The sequence below is a fragment of the Martes martes genome (genome assembly GCF_963455335.1).
Source record: "Martes martes genome assembly, chromosome: 11".
NCBI classification, from domain to species: Eukaryota; Metazoa; Chordata; class Mammalia; order Carnivora; family Mustelidae; genus Martes; species Martes martes.
The window spans coordinates 93862700-93883370 of record NC_137899.1 but is presented as its reverse complement, the minus strand read 5'-3'; the positions used below and the strand labels follow the sequence as shown (position 1 = coordinate 93883370).

Below are 20671 nucleotides of genomic sequence, written 5' to 3'. Positions count from 1 at the left end.
GTATGCCTCCAGCCATTTTAAGGGGGTTCAATTCGTTCCCATCCAGAGCCTCTGCCGCTGCAGGGAAGGGACCAAGTCGCGTGTCTCTTACAATGTTGGGTCCCGGGCAGATACTCAGCTAAGGCTTGAGGAAAGATCGAGCCCCCACCTTCCTTTCTGTGCTTTCTGTGCTCTGTCCTCGCTTAGAGGCACGCACGCAGCTGGGCATCTGCTATGGCTGTGCAAGAAATGACCTCAAAACTCCGTGGCTTCGCACCGCAGTGAGCATGGATTCCCTCACAGCTCCTGTGGGCCAGGAACACGGCTGCAGCTGGACTGGATGATGCTGCCCAGGTTCTCCTGTGAGGTGGAGGACCAGCCACGGTGGCCCACACTCACGGCTCGCAGGCCGTCCTGGCAACCTTGCCCTGTGGGCATCTGCATGGGGCTGCTTGAGTGGGTGTCCTCATAGCATGGCATGGGCATCTCCCTGACCAGTGGGCGGCTGCTGCGTCCTTATGACCCCATCTCCCATGTCAGACGTCCTCATTTCTGCAAAATCCTGTTTGGTGTTGGAGGGGCCCCCACGGGGATGTTGAAAACACTGGAAGGTGAGCATCACCCGGAGCTGTCCTGGAGGCTGGCTGCCTGGACCCTCAGGAAGTCCTTGTAAACAAATGATCCAACACTGAGAGTAGTTTTTCAAAAAATCTTAAGGGAATAACAATTATGTAACAGTTACCCCATCTACTATTGTGTCCTTGGGATCAGCTTCAGAAATTAAAATATCCTATTTTTTAAGATTTTATTTATTTGAGAGACAGAGCGTGCACCCACGCACATGAGAGAGCATGAGCGGGGTGGGGGGGGGAGGAGGCAGACACAGAGGGAGAAGCAGACCCCCCACTGAGCAGGGAGCCCAATGCGGGTCTCAGTCCCAAGACCCTGGGATCAGGACCTGAGCCAAAGGCAGACGCTTAATTAACTCACTGAGCCACCCAGGCACCTCTAAGTATCCTGTTTGTATAGCCCATCCTAGACCCGTCTTCCCTAAATGTGTCAACTCATTTTTTTTAAATACTTTTGGAAACTTACCTGTGTCACCTCTTGGAGTGATAGACTTAAGTGTACCAGCTGCTTTTCAAGGAAACCCTTTCAATTACTGCTTACCTCTGCCGCTTCGCGGGGCATGCCTTGTTCTGATATTCTCCCAGGTGCCTGAGATGACACTTCTCTACTGAACCTAATGTTTTTTAAGGATTTGAAAGGAAAATCCCCAAGATGTAGCGTCCTGAATAAAGAGTAGAACCCCTTTGATATATTAATAGCCCTTGTGAAGACAAATAGCCCTCAGAGGTTCCCTGGGGCCCTCTGAATTAGTGGGGGGTGGGCGCCAGTTAATCAGAGGCTACAGACAGGGAGAGGGGTTACTCCAGTTCCTGTCGAGGGATCTATTTCTGATACCTCCTTTCCAGCCTCCCACCCCAACTCAAAGAGCAGGACTGAGTGGGCGCTGCCAGGACGCGTGCGTGCACAGACACGCGCGCGCGCGCGCACACACACACACACCCACCCCAGGCTGCACCTTACCCTTGCCTTCTTCAAGAACCATCCTTAATAGTCATTTTAACCAGATTTCACCTGAATAAAAATGTTAAGGGGAAAGAAAGGTGCCCTGACGTGATTTCCCCGAGGAAATTCCCCACTGGTAGCTAGTGCTTATTTGTTCGATAAACAAAACCTGAGGCTGGGAGTTGAAGGTCAACACAAGCCGAGTCCGGGAGTGTGCCCTGGGGCGCAGGGGCTGTGCAGCCTTCCCGTGTGCACCTGGGGAGGGGTCCGGCACCACCGAGCCCCTCCCACTGCACCTTGACGGTGGTCCCCGAGTCGAGGTGTTGGTAAATGGAAATGAAATGCATGATTCATAAGGCCGAGGTGGTGTGCGATCGGTGGAAGGGGGGTGGTAATTACGGAATTGAGAAATGAGGCTGCAGTGTTGTAAGTAACCTTTCTAGGTTAGAGGCTGCTGTGATAGATGGCCGGCATTGTTCTCTTTCTGACCTTTTTCTGAACTTCCCCTTAGAAGAACAGAGGAAATACAATTCTGCCTTTTCCCATATTGTTTTTGAATAATACCTTCAGATGCCAGCTTTTAGCATTTCTGTTCTTCCGTTCGGGGTTTTGCTTCCCCCGCCCCCCCCCGCCCCCCTGTGCTTTGCTGCTTCCCAAAGAAGAATGTAGCCGCTAATTACTTTGTCCCAGTATTAATGGTAAACACAGAGGCTACACAAATATTTGTCCGTATTGAACACAGTCCATACAGGAAAAGAAGATCGCCCTGCAGCATCCTTTCTCTCCGTCCGCCCCCCCGACCCCACCCCACCCCGGCCAAGCAGGGCGCTCGGCAGGGTGGTCCTTAGTAATGGTGCAGGCAGACCGGCGAGAAATGTGTGGGACGTGGCTGTTTGGTAGGAAGATGATGGAGCCAGGGATGGACGGCAAGCTCCCACTTGCAGAACAGTCATTTCAGCCAGATGTTAACGTGCACGCAGGGATGATGCTCATTCACATTTAAGCTGTCGGTGCGATCCTGGGAGGAAAGGAATACCGGGGCTGGGGAACGTGTGCCCTGTGTCCTTCCCTTCCTCCTCGTGACCTGACATACTCAGCATTGTGTCCTCCTCCCTTCCCTCTGCTGCCGTCGATTTCCTGGCTCAACTGTGACTCCCTGGTGATGTCCCCTAACTTTGGGCTCTCGGATCAGCTGAGGGCTGTCAGCCTCTGTGAAGTCAAGGAACCCCAGGAGAGAGAAAGAAGGAAGATCTGTTTGATTTTCACACAAATAAGCATCGTTAAAGAGGCATCCGAAGAGTCTCACTTAGCCTTGCAATTGACTCTTGAGTTGAATGTTGGGGGTATTTGGGATTGTTTTTGTTCCTTGAAAAACGAAGTCTCTTGAGGCCAAATGAAAAGGAACTAGACAGTTCTGTGTCAGGGCCTTTCAGACCAGGGACAGGATTTGGTTAGCTCGGGTTAGCGGGTTAATGTTGATTGAACACCTGCTGTGCGCCCAGCCTCCACCCGCAGAAGGAAACAAATATAGGTTCTTTCTCCTCAAGGAACTTCTGCTCTCCTGGGGGAATCCAGGGCAGGCTTAAATGCATGCACACCTAGACCTACTTACAGACCGGCGCGCCACAGAGGCGAGCGTGACAAGCAGGCACTCAGTGGCTGTAAGTGATGTCTCAGAACTCCTGTTCTTTGGCAAAAAAGAAACTGAGCTCTTCACAGCCGTCATCACCGCCATTCTTTCAGACACCCGCTTAATTGCTCGTGGGTTTTTTTAGTTGAAAATCTAAAAAATCTCCCTAACTGCCTCCTTTCTTCCCATTTTCTCTGGCTATTTGTTTCTTCATCTCCAGAGAGATAAATAGTTTCTCCTTTTCACGCACCACTCCTCCGCTTATATATATATTTTAAAGATAACAAACTTCCTATGCCAAGCTTCTCCCATTAAAAATAAATAGAGTTTTATCGGTTTCTGTTCAAATTTCCCCATGGAAATCCCCATTATCAGAGAAGGACTCAGAAGAGCCGCCTGCTCCCTACCGCTCCTCTGACCCTAACATGAACAAGCAAACAGTAAGTTTCATCCTCAGATAATCCATCCAGTTCAGTGGACATCGTGTATCGAGCATTTACTCTGTTCTTGCCTGATGCTTGGTGGTCCGGGAGAAAAAATGGAGCCGTAGCCTCTTCTAGCTCCTGAGCGTGAAGCATGACAGCAGACGTCTGTGGAGGACCCAGGACTCTGCTGGGTGCTGTGAGGCACACAGAGATAAAGAACACAACCTGCCGCTTCGAGATGCTTCCAGTCTCGCTGAGAAGCTGATTTTAAACAATCATGAGTATCGGCGCAGGCACAAGCGGAAGAGCCACACGGGCAGTGGGTGTGCTGCGGGAACCCAGAGCAGGAGGGTTCCCCGGGCAGGGAAAGCTTCTGGAAGAGGCAGGCTTCCTGTTGAGAGCCCCTGGAGGCTTCAGACGGCAGCCAGAAGAGGCACTTTCCAAAGAGGCAAACTGGGAGCATGGGGGGGTGGGGAGTGTCAGGGGCCCCCACCCTGACCACTCCGGTGAGTCTGGATGGTTCTGCCTCAGTCCCTCCCTCCCTCCCTTCTTCCTCTCTTTTCGCCTTGTGCCTTGAGCTCCACCTACGAGTGGCATCTCCCTGATTCCAGGCACTGGTTAGCTCATTGGCTAAAGTAGTGTTTGGTGCTCAAGAGAGCAAAAGGAACTTGCTGGAGGCTGCTGCATTTCGCAGGCATGCAGGAGAGGCCCGCTCTGGGTACAAAGAGGCCCCATTGTTAGGGTGAGAAAAGCAGCTAAGGGGAAGATAGGGCAGTGATATCTTCATCTGGGGGGACACTACCTCCCCTCCCCCTCACAGAAACGTCCCCTGTGCTCCACATGTGGCTCTACATGTGGCTGTGCTGACCATGTGGCCCAGCGGCCTCCCCAGAGGGATGCCCACCCCTCCAGCCCTGGGGGTTGAAGGTTCAGAGGCCTTTTCCAGCGTGTCCGAGCTTGTGTCCACTGTGCTCCAGCACCCCCTCGTGTGAGCTGGAAAGAGCCAGAGGGGCTTTTCCCTCCGTGACCCAAACACACACAAGAAAGCCAACGTGGGCTTTGTTTGTTCTATTTTGTTTCAGCTCCTTTAGGAAAAGTTGAGTGTTGGAAGGGTTTCCCTGAATAAGCTGCCCTTGGCTGAAGACCTAAAATTTATGCCCATTTTGTTTGGCAAAACTCCTGCTGGAAGATGAACTGGCCTGCCTGGGGTGCTCCCTCCTTGTCCTGACCGTGGCAGGTCCGAACAGGCTACTGTTAAGCCCACCCTGTGGCCTCTCCTGCCACCGAATTTGGTGAAGGCTGCGCTCTCTGCCCTCTTCTGTGGGTCTGGTCTCCTGGCAAGGCCAGCATACAGTGCACCCCCCCAGGAGCAAGGCCTGTCTCGTCCACGGGGCTCCACTGCCCCATGCACGCATGCTTGGGGACAGGACTGATGCTGTACTTCCTGGGTTAGAACCGGCCCCACTGGCCAGCACAGCTCCTGGCCTTATTTGCAGACTGGGTTGGGTGGCGTGTTAGCAGGCGTCAGCCCCTCTTGCTCGGTAATTCTTTCCCCAAAGCGCCACACGGGGAGGGAGGCCTGTTCGGAGGTGTGGGAGTATTCCGGTGGCCACAGTGGAAACTGACCCTCTCGTCTGTGTTTGGCATCTGTACTCAGGGGATTCCCTTTCATAGCTCAGGTCTCCGGCCTCTGCGCTCTCGATTGCTGTGTCTCTCCATTCGGTGACACTCAGTGCATCTCCCTCTCAAGAAGGACCAGGTTTCCATCTTCAGTTCCTGTTTCTTAATCCTTGGCCATTAGCTGTGGAGAGGGCCTGGCAATTCAGCCCCATGCACCATGGGATCCTATGGTGCTGGCAGGAAAGGAAACGGGCTGAGGATGAGCCTCGTCTTTGTTACAGCTCAGCTCACTCACTAAGAGCGGAGAACCCCTGGGCCTCTCCAGGGCCAGCCCAGAAACCTCTAGCAGGAAAGCATCGTGGTTCTTCAGCCCCGTGTAGGTCCATCCGTCCATCCAGCAAACATCTCGGAGGACTCACTATGAACCCGCTGAAGCTAAATAATTAACCAAATGTTTACTGACATTTAAATTGGCAGAGTTCCCCGTAAGTGATATTACCTTCGTCCCATGCTCGTATCTGGGGTGGAGGGTGAGCCGCGAGTTGACTGTCAGTGTGAAAGAGGCCAGCCTTCTCCCCGCTGGCCTGACCGCTCCTTTCCCTCCGCTGGTGGGTAACACATCACCCTCTGAATCAAGGGAGGTGGGGGGCTGTGTTTGCAGTTGATCCCCAGGAACTGAAATTCCAAACTCCCTCCTGGTGCCAAGAGAAGAGGAGCAGCTGAGAGGTGGCAGCAGGTGGCAGCGGGACTCGAGAATAGGCAGGCTCCCCGGGGAAGCTCTAAATGCACAGTTCAGCCCTCAGGTTTAGTCAACAGACCAGCAACAAAGCAGAAGGAAAACAATCAACCAAAGGGACTAAAAGGACAATCTGAGGCTGTGTCTCGGTTCTCTCTCAGCCGGCCCCGTCATCTTCCCGGCTCCAGGGCTTGGTGCCGAGCCCGCCCTCTAGCCCGCCTCTCTGGGGAGCCGGCATCCTGAGGCCTCGGGTCCACGCTGCCCACTGATGCACTGGCTGCACGGTGCCACCACAGGTGGAAAGGGGGTGGCGCGTGGGAGGGAATGCGCAGGGGCTCTGCGACGCTGACCACGCTCTGTGTCTTCACCTGCCAGGTGGGGAACCCTAGTGGTCGCCTTCTGAGAAGTTGTTGAGCTCCGTGTTTCTGCTTTGTATACTTCTTTGTGTCTTATCTTCTACAATAAAAAACAACTTAATAGGGGTGCCTGGGTGGCTCAGTGGGTTAAAGCCTCTGCCTTAGGCTCAGGTCATGATCCCAGAGTCCTGGGATCGAGCCCCGCATCGGTCTCTCTTCTCAGCAGGGAGCCTGCTTCCTCCTTGCTCTCTCTCTGCCTGCCTCTTTGTCTACTTGTGATCTCTGTCTGTCAAATAAATAAATAAAATCTTTGAAAAAAAAAAAGATAAAAAAGATCGGGAAAAGAACCTGGAGCAGCATATAAGTGAGAAGAATTGGTCTAGGTAGATATGTGCAGAAACCTGCGATTCTCTTTCCCTGGCTGACGGGCGCGTACGTAGACATTTATTGAGCACGTACTTTGGGAAAAAGTGAGAGCATAAAACCTTATGATCTTATAGTCCTGTGGGGGCTGGGAGGCAGGACCAGGCATTTTCCAGCAGCCCTTGGCTTCTTGGTCGAGGCACCAGAGACCAGACTGGGAGGTACGGGCAAAGTAGACGCAGTGTATGTCAGCGGAGTAAGGAACTACAGGGCGGTGTGAGCATCTTTGAAATGAGCCATCGTGGGATCTAGGCTGATTTCTTCATAGGGACATTTCTCATTGAGATCTAGAAGGAATTTCGAGGCTATCATCAGAATATACTCCAGACATCTGAGTCCTGGTTTTGAATTTACACCAACATCATTAGAAGCTTTGGGGATTAAGTTCTAGATCCAGCCTTTTCTTCTGGAATGTAAGCAAGAAAGTTAGATTTTGGTGCTGCACTCTGCACGGTCCACTTATACACAGGTTTTATTTTGGGTTTTATCTTTTTTAAATAAATACAATACAGTACTGTAAATATATTTTCTCTTCCTTACGATTTTCTCAATCACATTTTCTTTTCTCTAGCTTACTTACCATACGAATGCAGTATATAATACATATAACGTACAAAAATGTGTTAATCGACTAGTTATCAGTAAGGCTTCAGTCAACAAGTAGTTTAAGTTTTGGGGGAGTCAAGTTATATGTGGATTTTCGGCTGCTTGGCCAAGAGGGAGTTGGAACCCCAACTCCATGTTTTTCGAGGGTCAGCTGTGTATGTACTGAGTGTATATCAGGAAAGTCTCCTTCCGAGCCAAGATGTTCATTGCCCATACAGATCAAAAAACTGTCACTCTGATTCTGACATTACCCTGGAAGTGGTCAGTTGAATCAAAGAAGCCAGCTTCCTCTGGGAGACCGTCCAAATCTGACATGAGAAATGACAACATCTAGACCAGATCGTGGTTATTATAATCCGCCTTCCATATGGACGTAATGAATTGTTCTAATGTCTTGAGCATTTCTCTTGATGATGGCTGGAGACATTCAGTTAGAAGAGAATTTCCAGCGAGGGTCTTGAACTGATGCTCCTCAGCACACAGTGTCATGGACATCAGCAGTGTGCCTGAGGTAGAATTTCGAGAACATCCATGCAGTGACTTTGCTGCATGAGTATCCCTGAGCTGGAACCACCCCCCCCCCCCCCGGCATGAGTGGGGCGTCTTTCCTAGCTCTCCTTTTAGAATAAGAGCCTTGCTCCCTGGGGCAGCCCTCCACCACGGTGCCGTCCTCAGCTTATTACAGGGCAAAGCTACTTCCGTGGAATGTGTCTAGAAATCTCAACACTCCGCAGTGCTTGGTCAGGCCTTTGCAAATCAGACTCCTCGTCTCCGTAGCTGAGCGCAAGCCAACGCAACAAGTGGGCTTCTGGCCAGCCTCACCCTGTGGCTCGTCCCTGAAGCTCCATCCCTCGGTCCTCTTGTCGTTCTCATCTACCCAGCTCCCCAGTCAAAGACAAAGCCATTTCTCTCACATGTCCTGTTCACCAAGGAAGCTGTGTCTTTCTCAAAATCAAATCCCAGGTTGGCCTTGGCTTTGCCAGGCCTTGATCACTAACTAGTTCGATCTCCACTGGACCTTCCTGGGTCCCCCAGACATGGTATGAAGACATCCTTCAGGGACGCTGCTCCCCATTTTCCTATCCGCCCACTGGTGACCGGTGGATGGGTTCTCTCTCCATCTGGCCGTCCTGAGACGCGCTCGCCTGCACTTACCCCGCGGGCTGTCTTCTGTGCGGATCCCTCGAGCTTTGCCGTTCAATTTCTCTAAAATAGCCTCCTTCCAGTCCTCCGATTTCTGCTGTTTCTTGGGTCCTGGGTTGCTTTGATGTGACCCCTTACCTCCCACCCCGGGTCACCAGCACAAATAGTGGCTCAGAGCTCATGTCAGCATTTCTGAGTCCCCTTATATTTGCAGTGGAAACCTAAGATTGAACAACCCATCTGAAATACAATTTTACATTTTGATTGCTTCTGCCCCAGCCACATTGAGGTTACTTTCAATCTACATATATTTGTGGGAACGGGCTTTTTCACTGCAGTTCAACTCAAGTACACCTTATAATATCAGTGATTATAAAATACCATGGACTAATAGAGTGTCTTGCTTCCAAGGAGTTCAAACTGCTTTATAATTCCACCGACCATCATTTATCTTCATACGGTGCTGCAGAGACACGAGAGAAAAAAAGATTAATAATCACATTTCATAGATGGGAAAATAAAAACTCAGAGAAATTGAGTAACATTTTTCCAGAAATGCACAGTTCTTCCTGGGCTCTCTGATTAGTGTTGCAGATTTATTGCCCAAGTTGGGAGTGGCCGTGAACCTTGCACTTGTTTTACTAGGCACCGTGAAAATGATCGAGACATCGACTCTGGTCGTCCACTTGGCCAGGGAGGCCAGGTGAGCCAGAAATGGTACCGTGAAAGGGCATGCAGGCTCGGGACAGCGTCTCCCTGTGCCAAGGGGAAGCGTGGGGCCTGTGGCTAGGCAGTTTTCTTTCTGAAGTGAGGTGGTAGGCATTTGGCTGTTGGTTACAGCAAAAAATACTCACTTTTGTGCCTTTTATAGAAAGAAATGAAACAAAAATGTATAATGTGTATGTTTTAATGTATTTAAGCAGTTTTCCTAATGTTTCCACCTATAAGGAAGAAAGTGGCCTTTAAAAATGAGGAAAAGGGATGCTCTTTATTTGACTGCTGTGAACAGACACGTTACAGATAAGTGATTGAATATGTTTCGATTGCCTGTTCTCTGCCAGGCGCTCTGCTAGGTGCATCCTACAATGGTGCTCTGCTTCGTTTCAGCCTTGTACCAGCATCAGGAAGTCGAGGACACAGCTAGAACCTGCCAGCACCAGATTCCGCCTACAAGCCTATGTCATTCCCACTCAGCTTGTGTGGTCTCCACACCTCTGTGGGGGGGGTCACTGCCTCGTGGGTTCACGTGGTCTGGGCATGATCTGGGAATACCCTATCCGCTCGGGGTGCTGCGAGGAAAGCTAGTGCAGTGAAATATCAAAGCTTCAATAATTCATGTGTCGAAAATGACAGTTGTTTATTCTCCTTCTATAGAAAAATAGAATTTTCTGTGTCTTGCTGTGGGAATGTTGGAAAGGAACAATCTCTCTCTTCCTTAGGTACAAATTTTATGTGGCACGTCATATATGTTTAAAGTATTTTGGGTATCCCAAAATAGCAACGAGGAGACTTGTAAGATGATTCCATGGGGCGGCAAATGAAGGATGAGTCATTAACAGAACCTGGATGATTTGGAGCCCAATGGGGAAGGCCCGTTTCCCAAACCAGCAGCCCTACCTGCTGTGGAACTGAGCTGAGAACAGAAACAGAGCCCATGGAAGAAACCAGAATGTTTTCTTTTTGTTTTTAAGTGTGTCAGGTTTGAAGCAGAAAGGCCAAGAGGTGTGCCCTTTGTCATAGGGCCTGTCGTCAGAGAGAAGGCGCCAGCTTCAGAGGAAGGTGCTGCCGCTGGGGGTGTGGGGTTGGAACAAAAAGATTCCTACAGACGTGTAAGGAGCATGTCTTCTTCCATGCCCGGGCCCTGTGCTCATGCTGTGGACACAGCCATGCCGTGGGGACGGGGTGGGCGTGGGGCTTGCACTCACCCTGCCCTGTGCCCCGGAAGCCACCACCGCCTGTCCACCTACCGAGACGCAGCTCAGACTTCCCCCAGGAAGCCCTCCCGGCTCTGCCTCTCCCCCAACCCCCCCAGGCATTACCCCCCTCATGCACTGGGCGCGCACTCCGCTCCTTGTATGTTAGCCATTGCATGCCCTCACCTGCAACTAGACAGTGAGCTCCTGGAGGAACCATAGGGTCGGGTTCATTTATTTTTCTGTCTCCAGCACAGTGCATGACACACAGCAAACAGGACATGGCGGTTTGGACATTGGAGAAATTGAGTGAATGAGCGGAGCTTGAGCCAACTTCTCGCTCAGACCAGCTGTTGGCGAGAATGGCTCTCACTTCAGTCAGGAGTAAACGAGCCTCAGCCACCATCAGACATGCCTCAGGTGCGCTGAACAAAAGGAAACAGATTTGAGGCTTCACTTTGAACTTCCAGGGGCTCAGAGCTGTAGGGACTGGCAGTGCAGGGAACAGGGCGGGTGCAAGATCACAGCAGAATGGTCTTCAGTACCCAGAGGACTCCGGACAGCCAGGTAGGCAAGCACCTTCCTTAGCCGAGGGCTCCTGGCCTAGATGTCCAGCAGGCGCTCACAGAGCACGCAAGACCCAGAGCCTGCCCCCCAGGAGGCTCAAGGGGGGGCCGGTGTGCTAACGTGTGTTCAGAATGTCTGGAGCGAGCTGGTTGTCGGCGGTCATGAGTTCATCCCCAGCGTGCCGGCACGGAGAAGGTGGGCAGCGTGGGTTTGCAGAGGAATCAGGGGCGGAGGGCCCAGGCCGTCGCAGAGATGTGATCAGGGTATCGTGTGTGCCAGAAAAGGAGTGAAGGAGAGTTTTGAGGGGGGATTGGAAAAGAGCGAAACCAAAGGCAAGTGGCCCGTAGGGGGCTGGGCTAGAGGCCTGTTCTGAAGAGCCACGAGCAAGCGGAGGGCAGCGCTGGCTTCCAGAGGGTTCAGAAGAGACGGGCTCGGGACGCCTGAGCCATGAGGCCTTTCCAGCCTCCTCAGGACCCTGGAGCCCCCAGCCAAGCCCTGCCGCTCTCTCCGGCCTTTGTGTTGGAATCCGCTGGTGAGCCTGCCGGTCGGTGTCCTCCAGGCCCCACTCCCGGGGTTCCTGCCCGCACGGAGGCCTGCTGTTTCTCAGGTGACATCCTGCCCCTCGTGCCCGGCTTCTGTTCCCTCATGAAGATTTACCCCTTCTGCTCTCCTCTTTGTGCTGCCTGAGAACTTGTCACCGGAGTCGCATATTTTAGCACTTCCTTACGTTTAATGAAGGTTTATTCAATCAACAAGTCCTTATTGATTGAGTAGCTACCAAATGCCAGGCACTGTGCTGCCCTGTGGACGGAGCAGGGGGAGACACAGCGCGCAGGTTATTGGGGAAGTGCCGTAAAGTGACATTTATGGCACTGGAGATGGAGACTAACTGGTGTCAGGGGAGGCCTGTCTGTGGCGGTGACAATTACGCTGAGCTTTGAAGGATGAGGGGGCAGCCAATGCCACACGGAGGCTCCCGGTCCAGAAGGAGCTGGGGTCCTCCAGAAACTGAAATTGAAAGGACAGTGGAGAGCAGGGCAGGGTCCCGATCGCTGAGGTCGCGTGGGCCGTGGAGGGATTTAATTTCCATCCGAGGGCCGCCGGGAGCCTCTGCAGGCCTGAGACTGAAGGCAGAGGTGGTCTCGCTGCTCCGGCAGCTGCACAGAGAGCGGCCGCCACCGGGGAAGGAAAGGCCAAAGAAATGACCCGAGAGGGGGCTCCAGGGCCAGTGCAGTGGCAGCAGACGTGGAGAATCAGGGGCCAGTCGGAGAGATCCTTGTGAGTGGCCACATGGACGGATTGGTGGCTAGCGGAGGACAAACCAGCAAAAGAAACAGGACAGATGTGGGAACGTGTGGGGTCTGACAACCCCGACTGTGTGTTTCAAGACAGGAACGGGACGGGATGGCCACCTGTGGGAAGGACATGTGTCACGGAGCTGAGAAGCTGACCAGGGGATGTGACATGACAACAGTCTGGAGTGCGCCCTTGAGTGGAGCAGAGAGTGAAATCCAGCTAGAGAAGGGCGAGAAATGGGGGGGGGGGTGGGGTGGGCAGAGGATACAGGAGACGACCTTGGAGATCCGGGGGGTCAGGGGCAGAGAAACGGGGCCACAGCTGTGGGGACATGAAGGGATGGCAGAAGGGTTTGGTTTCATGTTTAGTTTGCTTTGTCCTTATGTTCTATTTTATTTTTTGAAATGGGAGAACCCAGAGCATGCTTGTACGCTTGAATTAGCCGTTTTTGTGTCTACGTGTTTGTGTTGCACACGAGTAGTGTTCAGCCTGCCTTGTCACGTGGGCTCGTGTTGCCATCCCAGCCCCTCGGGGACAGGACCCTGCCTTCTACTGCTTTTGTCCTGCAGGCGTGTGGCCCGACGCTTGAGCCTTGGACCATCGTGTTCACAGCAAGAAACATGTACTGCTGTCCATGTCCTGGCGTGGCGAATGGCCACCGCCTCATTTTCTAGTAGAAAATGGACTGAGAGCGGTCTTCACAGACCCTGTTCGGGTAACTTCTGTTGACGAAACCCATGTCTGGTGTTTCTTGCCGGAGAACATCCCAGAAGTCCCCTTTGCACCTGTCTTGTGTATTGACTTCAGCCTTGCCCGCCCTCAGGAAACAGAAACTGGGACATGGTTTCCAGAGGTTTCACACAGCCTGCTCCGGGGCGTGAGAGCAAGCCGATTAATCAGTTAGGAAGGTCGGCCCTGCGAGGCCAGTGTGTTCCCGAGACCCAACCTGGAGACAGGACTAGGGAGACAGGTGTGGAGTTGGGTGATCCTGCAGCCGCCTGCCTGCCGGGAGCTTTGCCAGAACCGGGGCAGGAGCTCGTCCCCCCCACCAAGGAGAGGCCTGATGTGCGTGTGAGAGGACATACTCTAGAACGGAGATGGCGGAAAGGCAGGCCGATGCCGACGCATGTGGAATAAGGGGGATGGCACTGCTAGAGACAACCTGCAGTCATCTCATCCATTTACACCATCCACCGTGGCGCCTGAGGTGACTGGCAGGGGACTTCCAGGGGACTCGCGAAGCCCTGGTGTGTGGGGGCAACCCTGGACACAGCGACCTCGGCCTGTTGTGGGACTGAAGGCCCCATGACACAGGGCAGTCTGGCAGGGATGTGCCTAAAGCATCCATAGGACCCCCCCCCCCCGCCAGTGCCTGAGTGCCGGAGGACAGCAGCGTCCTTCCACGTGCACACGAGCCGCCAGCAACTGGGACTGGAGGGCACAGGGCCCCACGGGAGGGGGAGGTGCCAGCAGAACCCTGGCAGCTGGGGACACCAGCAGTGAGGGGACAGGGAAGACCCACCCGGCCTCGGACTCTGGCAAGAGGATGTTTTGAGCCCAGACTGAGGACTCTGGCCTTCTAGAAGCACCTGGCATTAGTGCTGAATCCCCAGCTCAGAGCAAGTGAGGAAATGCCTCTTTACTCCCGAAGAATCAAGACTTTGCAACAAAACGTCTTGGTTTTTGTTGGTTTTCTTCAGCACTATGATCTGGAGACAAAAGATGAGCCATGAGAGCAAATTTAAAAGAGCGAGGTGGGGCGATGCTTTTTAAGTGGGGAGAATTCAGCTCGAAGCCCCAAGACGAGGAGGGTGTTTTGAGCACACTCTGGCTCCCTCCTCCCGTGCTGGCTGGGTGAAGATAACCCAGACGGAGCCGTCTCCCCAGCTCCCACCGCTCCCACTCCAGGCTCCTGAAAGGGTAGGAGAGTGGCGTCTTCTGGCATTGCTTAATCAAGTGGGAAATTTACAGAGAAAACAGAAGCCGGGCTAATGCATCTCATTATCAGCAGAATGCCTTGAGCCACATTTTTTTAAAGCTGTGTTCATATCTCCTACTTTGAACCTGGTTTTCTCCAAAATGTACCCCTACTTAAGCATGACACATTCTTAGAAAAGAAAATGCGCTTTGTGGTCTCCTTGGTTTTCGTTACTAACTACATGTGAAAATTTCCCTTTGAATTTAGGTGGTTTCCTTCAGAAGCTCCAGCAGGTAACCTTGTCTGCCACATGAAGGGACATAATCCTACAGTCAGGAACGGGTTTATAATGGGGTTTGGACTGGTACCCAGATTATGGATTCAGGAACAGGGTTCTGTAATTATGCTATCAGAGGACTTTTTAGAAGACTACCTTTTTAGAAGCTGATGATTAAAAATATTAGTGTTTCCTTACAAAAGTGTGATTCAGGCTCCTAAGAAGATGGATCATTGGCATTAACGGATTTGGGGTTGGATCCCCTTATTCTGGGTAGAGGCCTCTTGCTTTCTCTATTACTGAAAGTAGAACACCTGTATTTCAGAATTCCTTTGTAAAAACCAGGCATTCTCTAAAGATTGGTTTCCTGGGTCTTCAGTTACAAAAGATAACGCGTGAGTCTCTCTAAAGTGGTTACTAGTTCATCTGGTTGGAGTATAATGGCAATGAAGTCAACGGATGGGGCTCCCTGGAGGTCTATTCTAGACCTCCCCTTCATCTCAGCCAGCCATCTGACCATACTGCCTGCTTACGGAGAGGACCAAGCCCAAGAATGGAGGGATCACGGCCACACAGTACAAGAACCACAGGTCCCTTAGAGGGGGGCAGTCATGGCACCCCGGGTTTGAAAGATAGAATTTTATGGAGAGTTCGTGTAGAAGTAGCTGCCCGCACTTCCAAATTGCTAATGATCTCTCTCCCATTCTTCCTTTTCAGAGCCCCCGAGATCATCCTTGGTTTACCGTTTTGTGAGGCAATTGATATGTGGTCCCTGGGCTGCGTCATTGCGGAGCTGTTCCTGGGCTGGCCGCTCTATCCGGGGGCTTCCGAGTACGACCAGGTGAGTCCAGGGAGTGCAGGCGTCCCCAAGAAGCCCTTCCTTTACAACCTGACATGCGGCTGGGTTATAGGCTGTTCCTTGTCTCCCAAACCTTGTTTCTCAGAACAGCACTTTTTTTTCTTTATTCCTCTTTCTTGCCCCTTTTTCTTCTGTTACTTCTTTCTTTCTCTATAAAATTGTCATCTTTTTCTCAAAGGCACCAGAGTCACAAGTACACCATATGTACAGCGACAGGAAACGCTCTGACCTCGTTCTCATCTTCTCTTGCAGATCCGGTATATTTCACAAACACAGGGTTTGCCAGCTGAATATTTATTAAGCGCAGGGACAAAGACAACTAGGTTTTTCAACCGTGACACAGACTCACCATATCCTTTGTGGAGGCTGAAGGTAGGAAGAGCGTCCCCTCCACTCCTCCCCAATGCCTGACACTCGGGGATGAAGGGCACCGTCCAGTTAGTGGGGAGCTTTGGCCATCAGCGCACAGATTGTGGCTTTCGCTTTGATTCAGTCAGCAGCACGGGAGAGGGGCGACCGTTGTTGATGTATGAGATGGATGAATTCGGATGTTCAAAAGCACCGCTTGGCTCGGCCTGCTGCCTGCAAAGCTCAGATCCCAAATTCTGGTGGCTAAACTCTGGGATATAATCTCAGTAAACCGCGACTTGTTGGGTTTGTGCTGGAGACAGAAATGAACCACTCTCTACCCTCGAGGAGCTCCCAGTCCAAAGGGAGCCTGGATGCATGTGGCGAGCCCAAGCCCCTCTGCCCCACCCTGTCGCAAGGGCCCTGTCCCTGGTGGGGACAGAGTGTGGGGCCATAAGGAGGGAGCCTTGACTACTGCCTGGGACAGAAGATCTGGGAGGAGCATTTGAGCTGGGCCCAAAAGGATGAAGAGGGCCTTTTAGGCAGAGGAAACAGCCTCAGCAACATGGCATCCAAGGCTCTAGGGAGGGGTCTGTTGGTCCCAGCCAGCAGGAGGTAAAGCGCACCATTGCACACCATAAACTCTCGAGTGGTTTTACCTTAACGGAAACATATTTTGCTTTCACTTTGATCTGTGCCTAGTAATTAAAATTAATGTATTTTCCTGGGAAGGAGAAAATAATGCAAGTCTTAAGTATGTTTTATGTTCATTTTAGGTGTTTCTTTTTTTGCAAGAGAGTAGGTGGGGTTTTTTGTTTGTTGGTTGTGTGTGTGTGTTTTTTTTTTCTTTTTTGACAAAAACCACAGCCGAATTCTAATATGATTTAATGATAAAGTATGGCCCGTGGTTGCAGATATAGAAAAGAGATTTGAGAGCTAAGCAAGCACTCTGAGGCTGTTGAGGAGAGGGCTGGCATTTGGCAACTGTGAGAGTGAGAAGCTCAAGGTCAGGTCCAGTGAAAAAGAGTTCCGGGGTAGAGGAGGGTGAGGCCAGCCAGGGGCAGGGTTTGCTTCTGTGTCTTAGCAAGGAGCCTCAGTCCTCCGTGTCTGGGATCAGAGCCTGGATCCTAACAGCTCCAGGCGCGTGGCATCCTTGAGTGAGATTTGGAGGATCAATTACCTGTGACCCATGGATGAGTCCAGAAACCCCTAATAATTGGAGACAGCAACTTCCAAGACCAAGGCCAGTACAGGCACCATATGTGCATGACCCAGCCCCAGGCTGACTCTGCAGCCAGCTGCCGCTCCTTGGCCACGCCGCCGTGGCAGACTCCTTAAGCTTGCCATTCCTTTCTCCTACTAGAACATGGGTTGGTCATCGTCCTACCTAGGATGGTTGCGAAGAATATGGAATGAGCTCATGGGCTTTAGAACAGTGCCTAGAATGCAGTGAGAGCCTCTGGATGAGAGTTTGAGAAATAAAATTGAGATTTATAGAACCATGTGGAAAAGGGCATCTGCTTTTCCACATGTGGAACCTCACCTTATCCCTTAAACTCAGGAGAGAATGAAAGTTATCAGGGATGGGGCATATTCTTGTTGGAACCCTCTGGATCTTATTCAGAGTAGGCCCCCGCCAGGCCGGGTGTCTGTGGGAAGGAGAGAAGAGAGAGAGGAGTTTGTGTGGAGAATGAGCAGGACACTTTAAGAAGACTCGAAGTGTCCTCTGAAAGACGGGAAAAAGACTTCTCCGTGAGAAGCAGAAGTTCCAGGGTTGCAGTCAGTGACAAGAAAAGAATTCACATGACCCATCAATCAGCTTTTGCCTCTTTTGACTAGACACCAGACGACCATGAAGCAGAGACGGGAATTAAGTCAAAAGAAGCAAGAAAGTACATTTTCAACTGTTTAGATGACATGGCCCAGGTAAGCCCCATGGGTGAGTATGCAATATTAGCCCTTTACAAACCAAGTGCAGCAAGACTTCTGCTAATACAAGATGGCAGGTAGAACTGCCATGTTTGACCTTGACCTTGAACAGTGATACACCACTCTTAGAATACCATTGGGTTGGTGGAACATTTTCAAAATCTTACACTAGCTCTTTAAAAATAGTTTCAGTTGATTGGTTGCCATTTGTTTAAAAAAAAAAAAAAAAAGTACTGGCCAATCTTAGTGTGTTTTCATGAGAAGAATTCAAGCTCCCAAGCACATTTGAGTCTCACGCCCATGATTCAGTGTATTAATCCCCTCCGGCTGCTGTAACAAGGTACTACCACCTGGGTGACTTAGACAGGGGACATTTATTCTCTCACACTTCAAGAGGCTAGAAGCTTGGCATTAAGGTACCGCCAGAACCAGCCCCCTCTAAAGGCTCTAGAGAGAAACTGAGGCCTTGGACCCGTGCCTCAGGCCTGTGTCTGCTGGCCCCTGGCAGTCCTCGGTGTTCCCTGATGTGGAACTGCTTCACCCCGGCCTCTTCGTCCTTCTTTATGTGGCCTTTATTCCTGGCTTTCCTCTTATCCGTGCACCCAAACCTCCCTCTTCTTTCTCTTATAAAGATACCAGCCATTGGTTTGGGACGTACCCTACCCAATATGACCTCATTTCGACTTGATTGACATCTGCGAAGACACTGTTTCCAAATAAGGTCACATTCACAGGTCCTGTGCATGAGGACCTAAACGTACCTTTTGCTGCCACACAACTCAACCCACTCCAGTCAGTCTCTCTCAGCTCACTGGAAGGACCACAGGCTCTCACCTTTGTGCCCAGAGAAAATTCTAGAACTTTAGCTATTTTTAGTGGAAAGACAGTCTAAAATCAGGACAACCCAAAGAGAGTTCTTCTTAAAAGCAATGAGAAGTGAAGCTATAGACCAGTAAACACTCAGCACACTTCTTACTGAAGGTGAGTGTAACCAAAAATCATGATACTGAGTAAAGGATACTTGTCAGTTGATTAGAAGCTTAGATTGCCTGAGAAAACTGAAATTGCTTTCCAGAGCATGCCTTGGAAAATAATAGAAAGGACCACAAAACAGGTCTTTCAAAATCTGCCCTAGGCTTGCTCTTAGAAGAGAAATCCAGTGTTCAGATATCCTCCTTGCCTTGGCCAGAGGTAAGCCCCGTGAAGACGGGGCTGAAATTAATTCTGGCCCTAACTCAGGGCACTGCCAGAGGACGCAAACACTATAGACAGAGGAAGAGGTCACATTGGCCTCTGCAGGTTAAATAAATAACCCTTTTTTGTATTTCATTTTTTACTACTTGGTCGTAGTTACTGTTTTTGAGTTGTGGTAAAATATGCATCACAGAAAACTGACCGCGTTAGCCATTGTTAAGGATCTAATTCAGTAGTATCAGTAGTACCAAGTACATTCAGTAGTACCAAGCACATCCACATTGCTATGCAGCCAGTGCCCAGAAGTCTTTCCATCTTGGGATTATTTTCAATGAGGTGTGATGTGAGGTACATTTCAGCTCAGCTGATGGAAGCAGGAACAGTGCACATCCTGTCACTCCTGCGTGTTTTTGGGTACCGGCCGCAGCCTGCGCCCCTGGCCTCCCTTGGCCTTCCCTAGAAAGGGAGCAGCCACAACCTATAGGCAGTGACAGCCCGTGCAGGTGGCAGGAGACCCGCACAGACAGCTTCCTGGGGATCGGGAAGGGGAGACTGAGAGGGAGATGGAGTCGCGAGCAGAGAATAAGGGCGGTCGGGGGAAGGGGGAGGCACTGCAGGGTTTTGGTGACCTGTCCCGATTTCCCTCCAGGTGAACATGACAACAGATTTGGAAGGCAGTGACATGTTGGTGGAGAAGGCAGACCGGCGGGAGTTCATCGACCTGTTAAAGAAGATGCTGACCATAGATGCTGATAAGAGAATCACTCCAATCGAAACCCTGAACCACCCCTTCGTCACCATGACACACCTACTCGATTTTCCCCACAGTACACAGTAGGTGTCCTGCTCAGTGCTTTTCACTAGGGGTCAGCAAACGTTTCCTTTAAAGTCCCAGGTAGTAATTATTTTAGGCTTGTAGAGTAGCTCTTGCCGTTACAGCTGAAAGCAGGAGGCCAGTAAGTGAGGCCGCGTTTCAATCAAACGTTATTTGTAAAAACAGGCAGCGGCCAGGTGGGGCGGCCTAGGGCCACACTTTGCTTTACACCAAAAAGGAGGGACTGGTGGAGGCGGGAGATCGTGGGGCGGGATGAACCGGCCCCTGGGACCTATGCATAAAGGGAGTGCTGGGAATGTGAGCGTCTGTGAAGCAGAGCCACCTTTGGGGCCACAGGTCACGCCCAGAACCATGCTGGAGTGGCCTTGGTCTAGTGGGGATTCCGGTTGGTTCAGTTGTTCATCCATTCAGCGGGCTGTGTGCTGTGCCACGGGCAGGTACCGTGTGGGGCAGCGCAGACGGGAGCCCCCACCCCCTGGGGCTCCCAGCCTGTAGGTGAGAGAAGGCACCAAACCCGTGATCCCCAGAGAAGCGGCTGTTACCAGGGAAAGTAGGCTGCCGTCGGGGCCGGGCGGGGCAGCCCCTGCAGGGTGACTGCGGGAGGACGGGCAACAGGGCACCAGGGACGAGACCGGCGGGGGCAGGAAGGGCGCTGCCTGCGTGGGGCCTCCTGGCGTGGGTGACACGGGGGCCGGGGTTCTGGGGGTGAGGAGGCCTCAGGATGAGCCGGGCAGGGCCCCGTGTTAAGGATGGGGGTCTTCATCCTTCAGTCCCACAGAGGCACTTCAGAGAAAGGGAAGGCTGGTTCGAGTTACGCTGAACAGAGACCTGCCTGCCGCTGCTCCATCAGGCCAGAGTTGCTGGGAGAGCAAGGGCCCGTCCGGGTCGGCAACGCAGAACTTGCATGTGGCCGCAGAGCTGTCTGAGGGGAAGCAGCAGCCAGTGTAGCCGGTTGCAGGACGGGGCGGGGGAGAAACAGGAGTGACTAGAGGGGCCCAAGGGGTTCTTCTGATAGGAAGAGACTAGAACAGTTTCCGATGCCGGC

General features: G+C 51.8%; 1 protein-coding gene across 1 annotated transcript in view; it reads left to right on the top strand.

Annotated features, from left to right (window-relative positions):
• HIPK2 (homeodomain interacting protein kinase 2) overlaps positions 1–20671 on the top strand; it is a gene marked incomplete at its 3' end in the record, with an annotated part of 181470 nt that overhangs the window by 106255 nt on the left and 54544 nt on the right. The window contains exons 3-6 of the mRNA XM_080818744.1: positions 15179–15302; positions 15573–15692; positions 17508–17594; positions 19441–19625. Of these exons, the coding sequence (XP_080674870.1) occupies positions 15179–15302; positions 15573–15692; positions 17508–17594; positions 19441–19625 (516 nt within the window). The remainder of the gene's footprint in view (positions 1–15178; positions 15303–15572; positions 15693–17507; positions 17595–19440; positions 19626–20671) is intronic.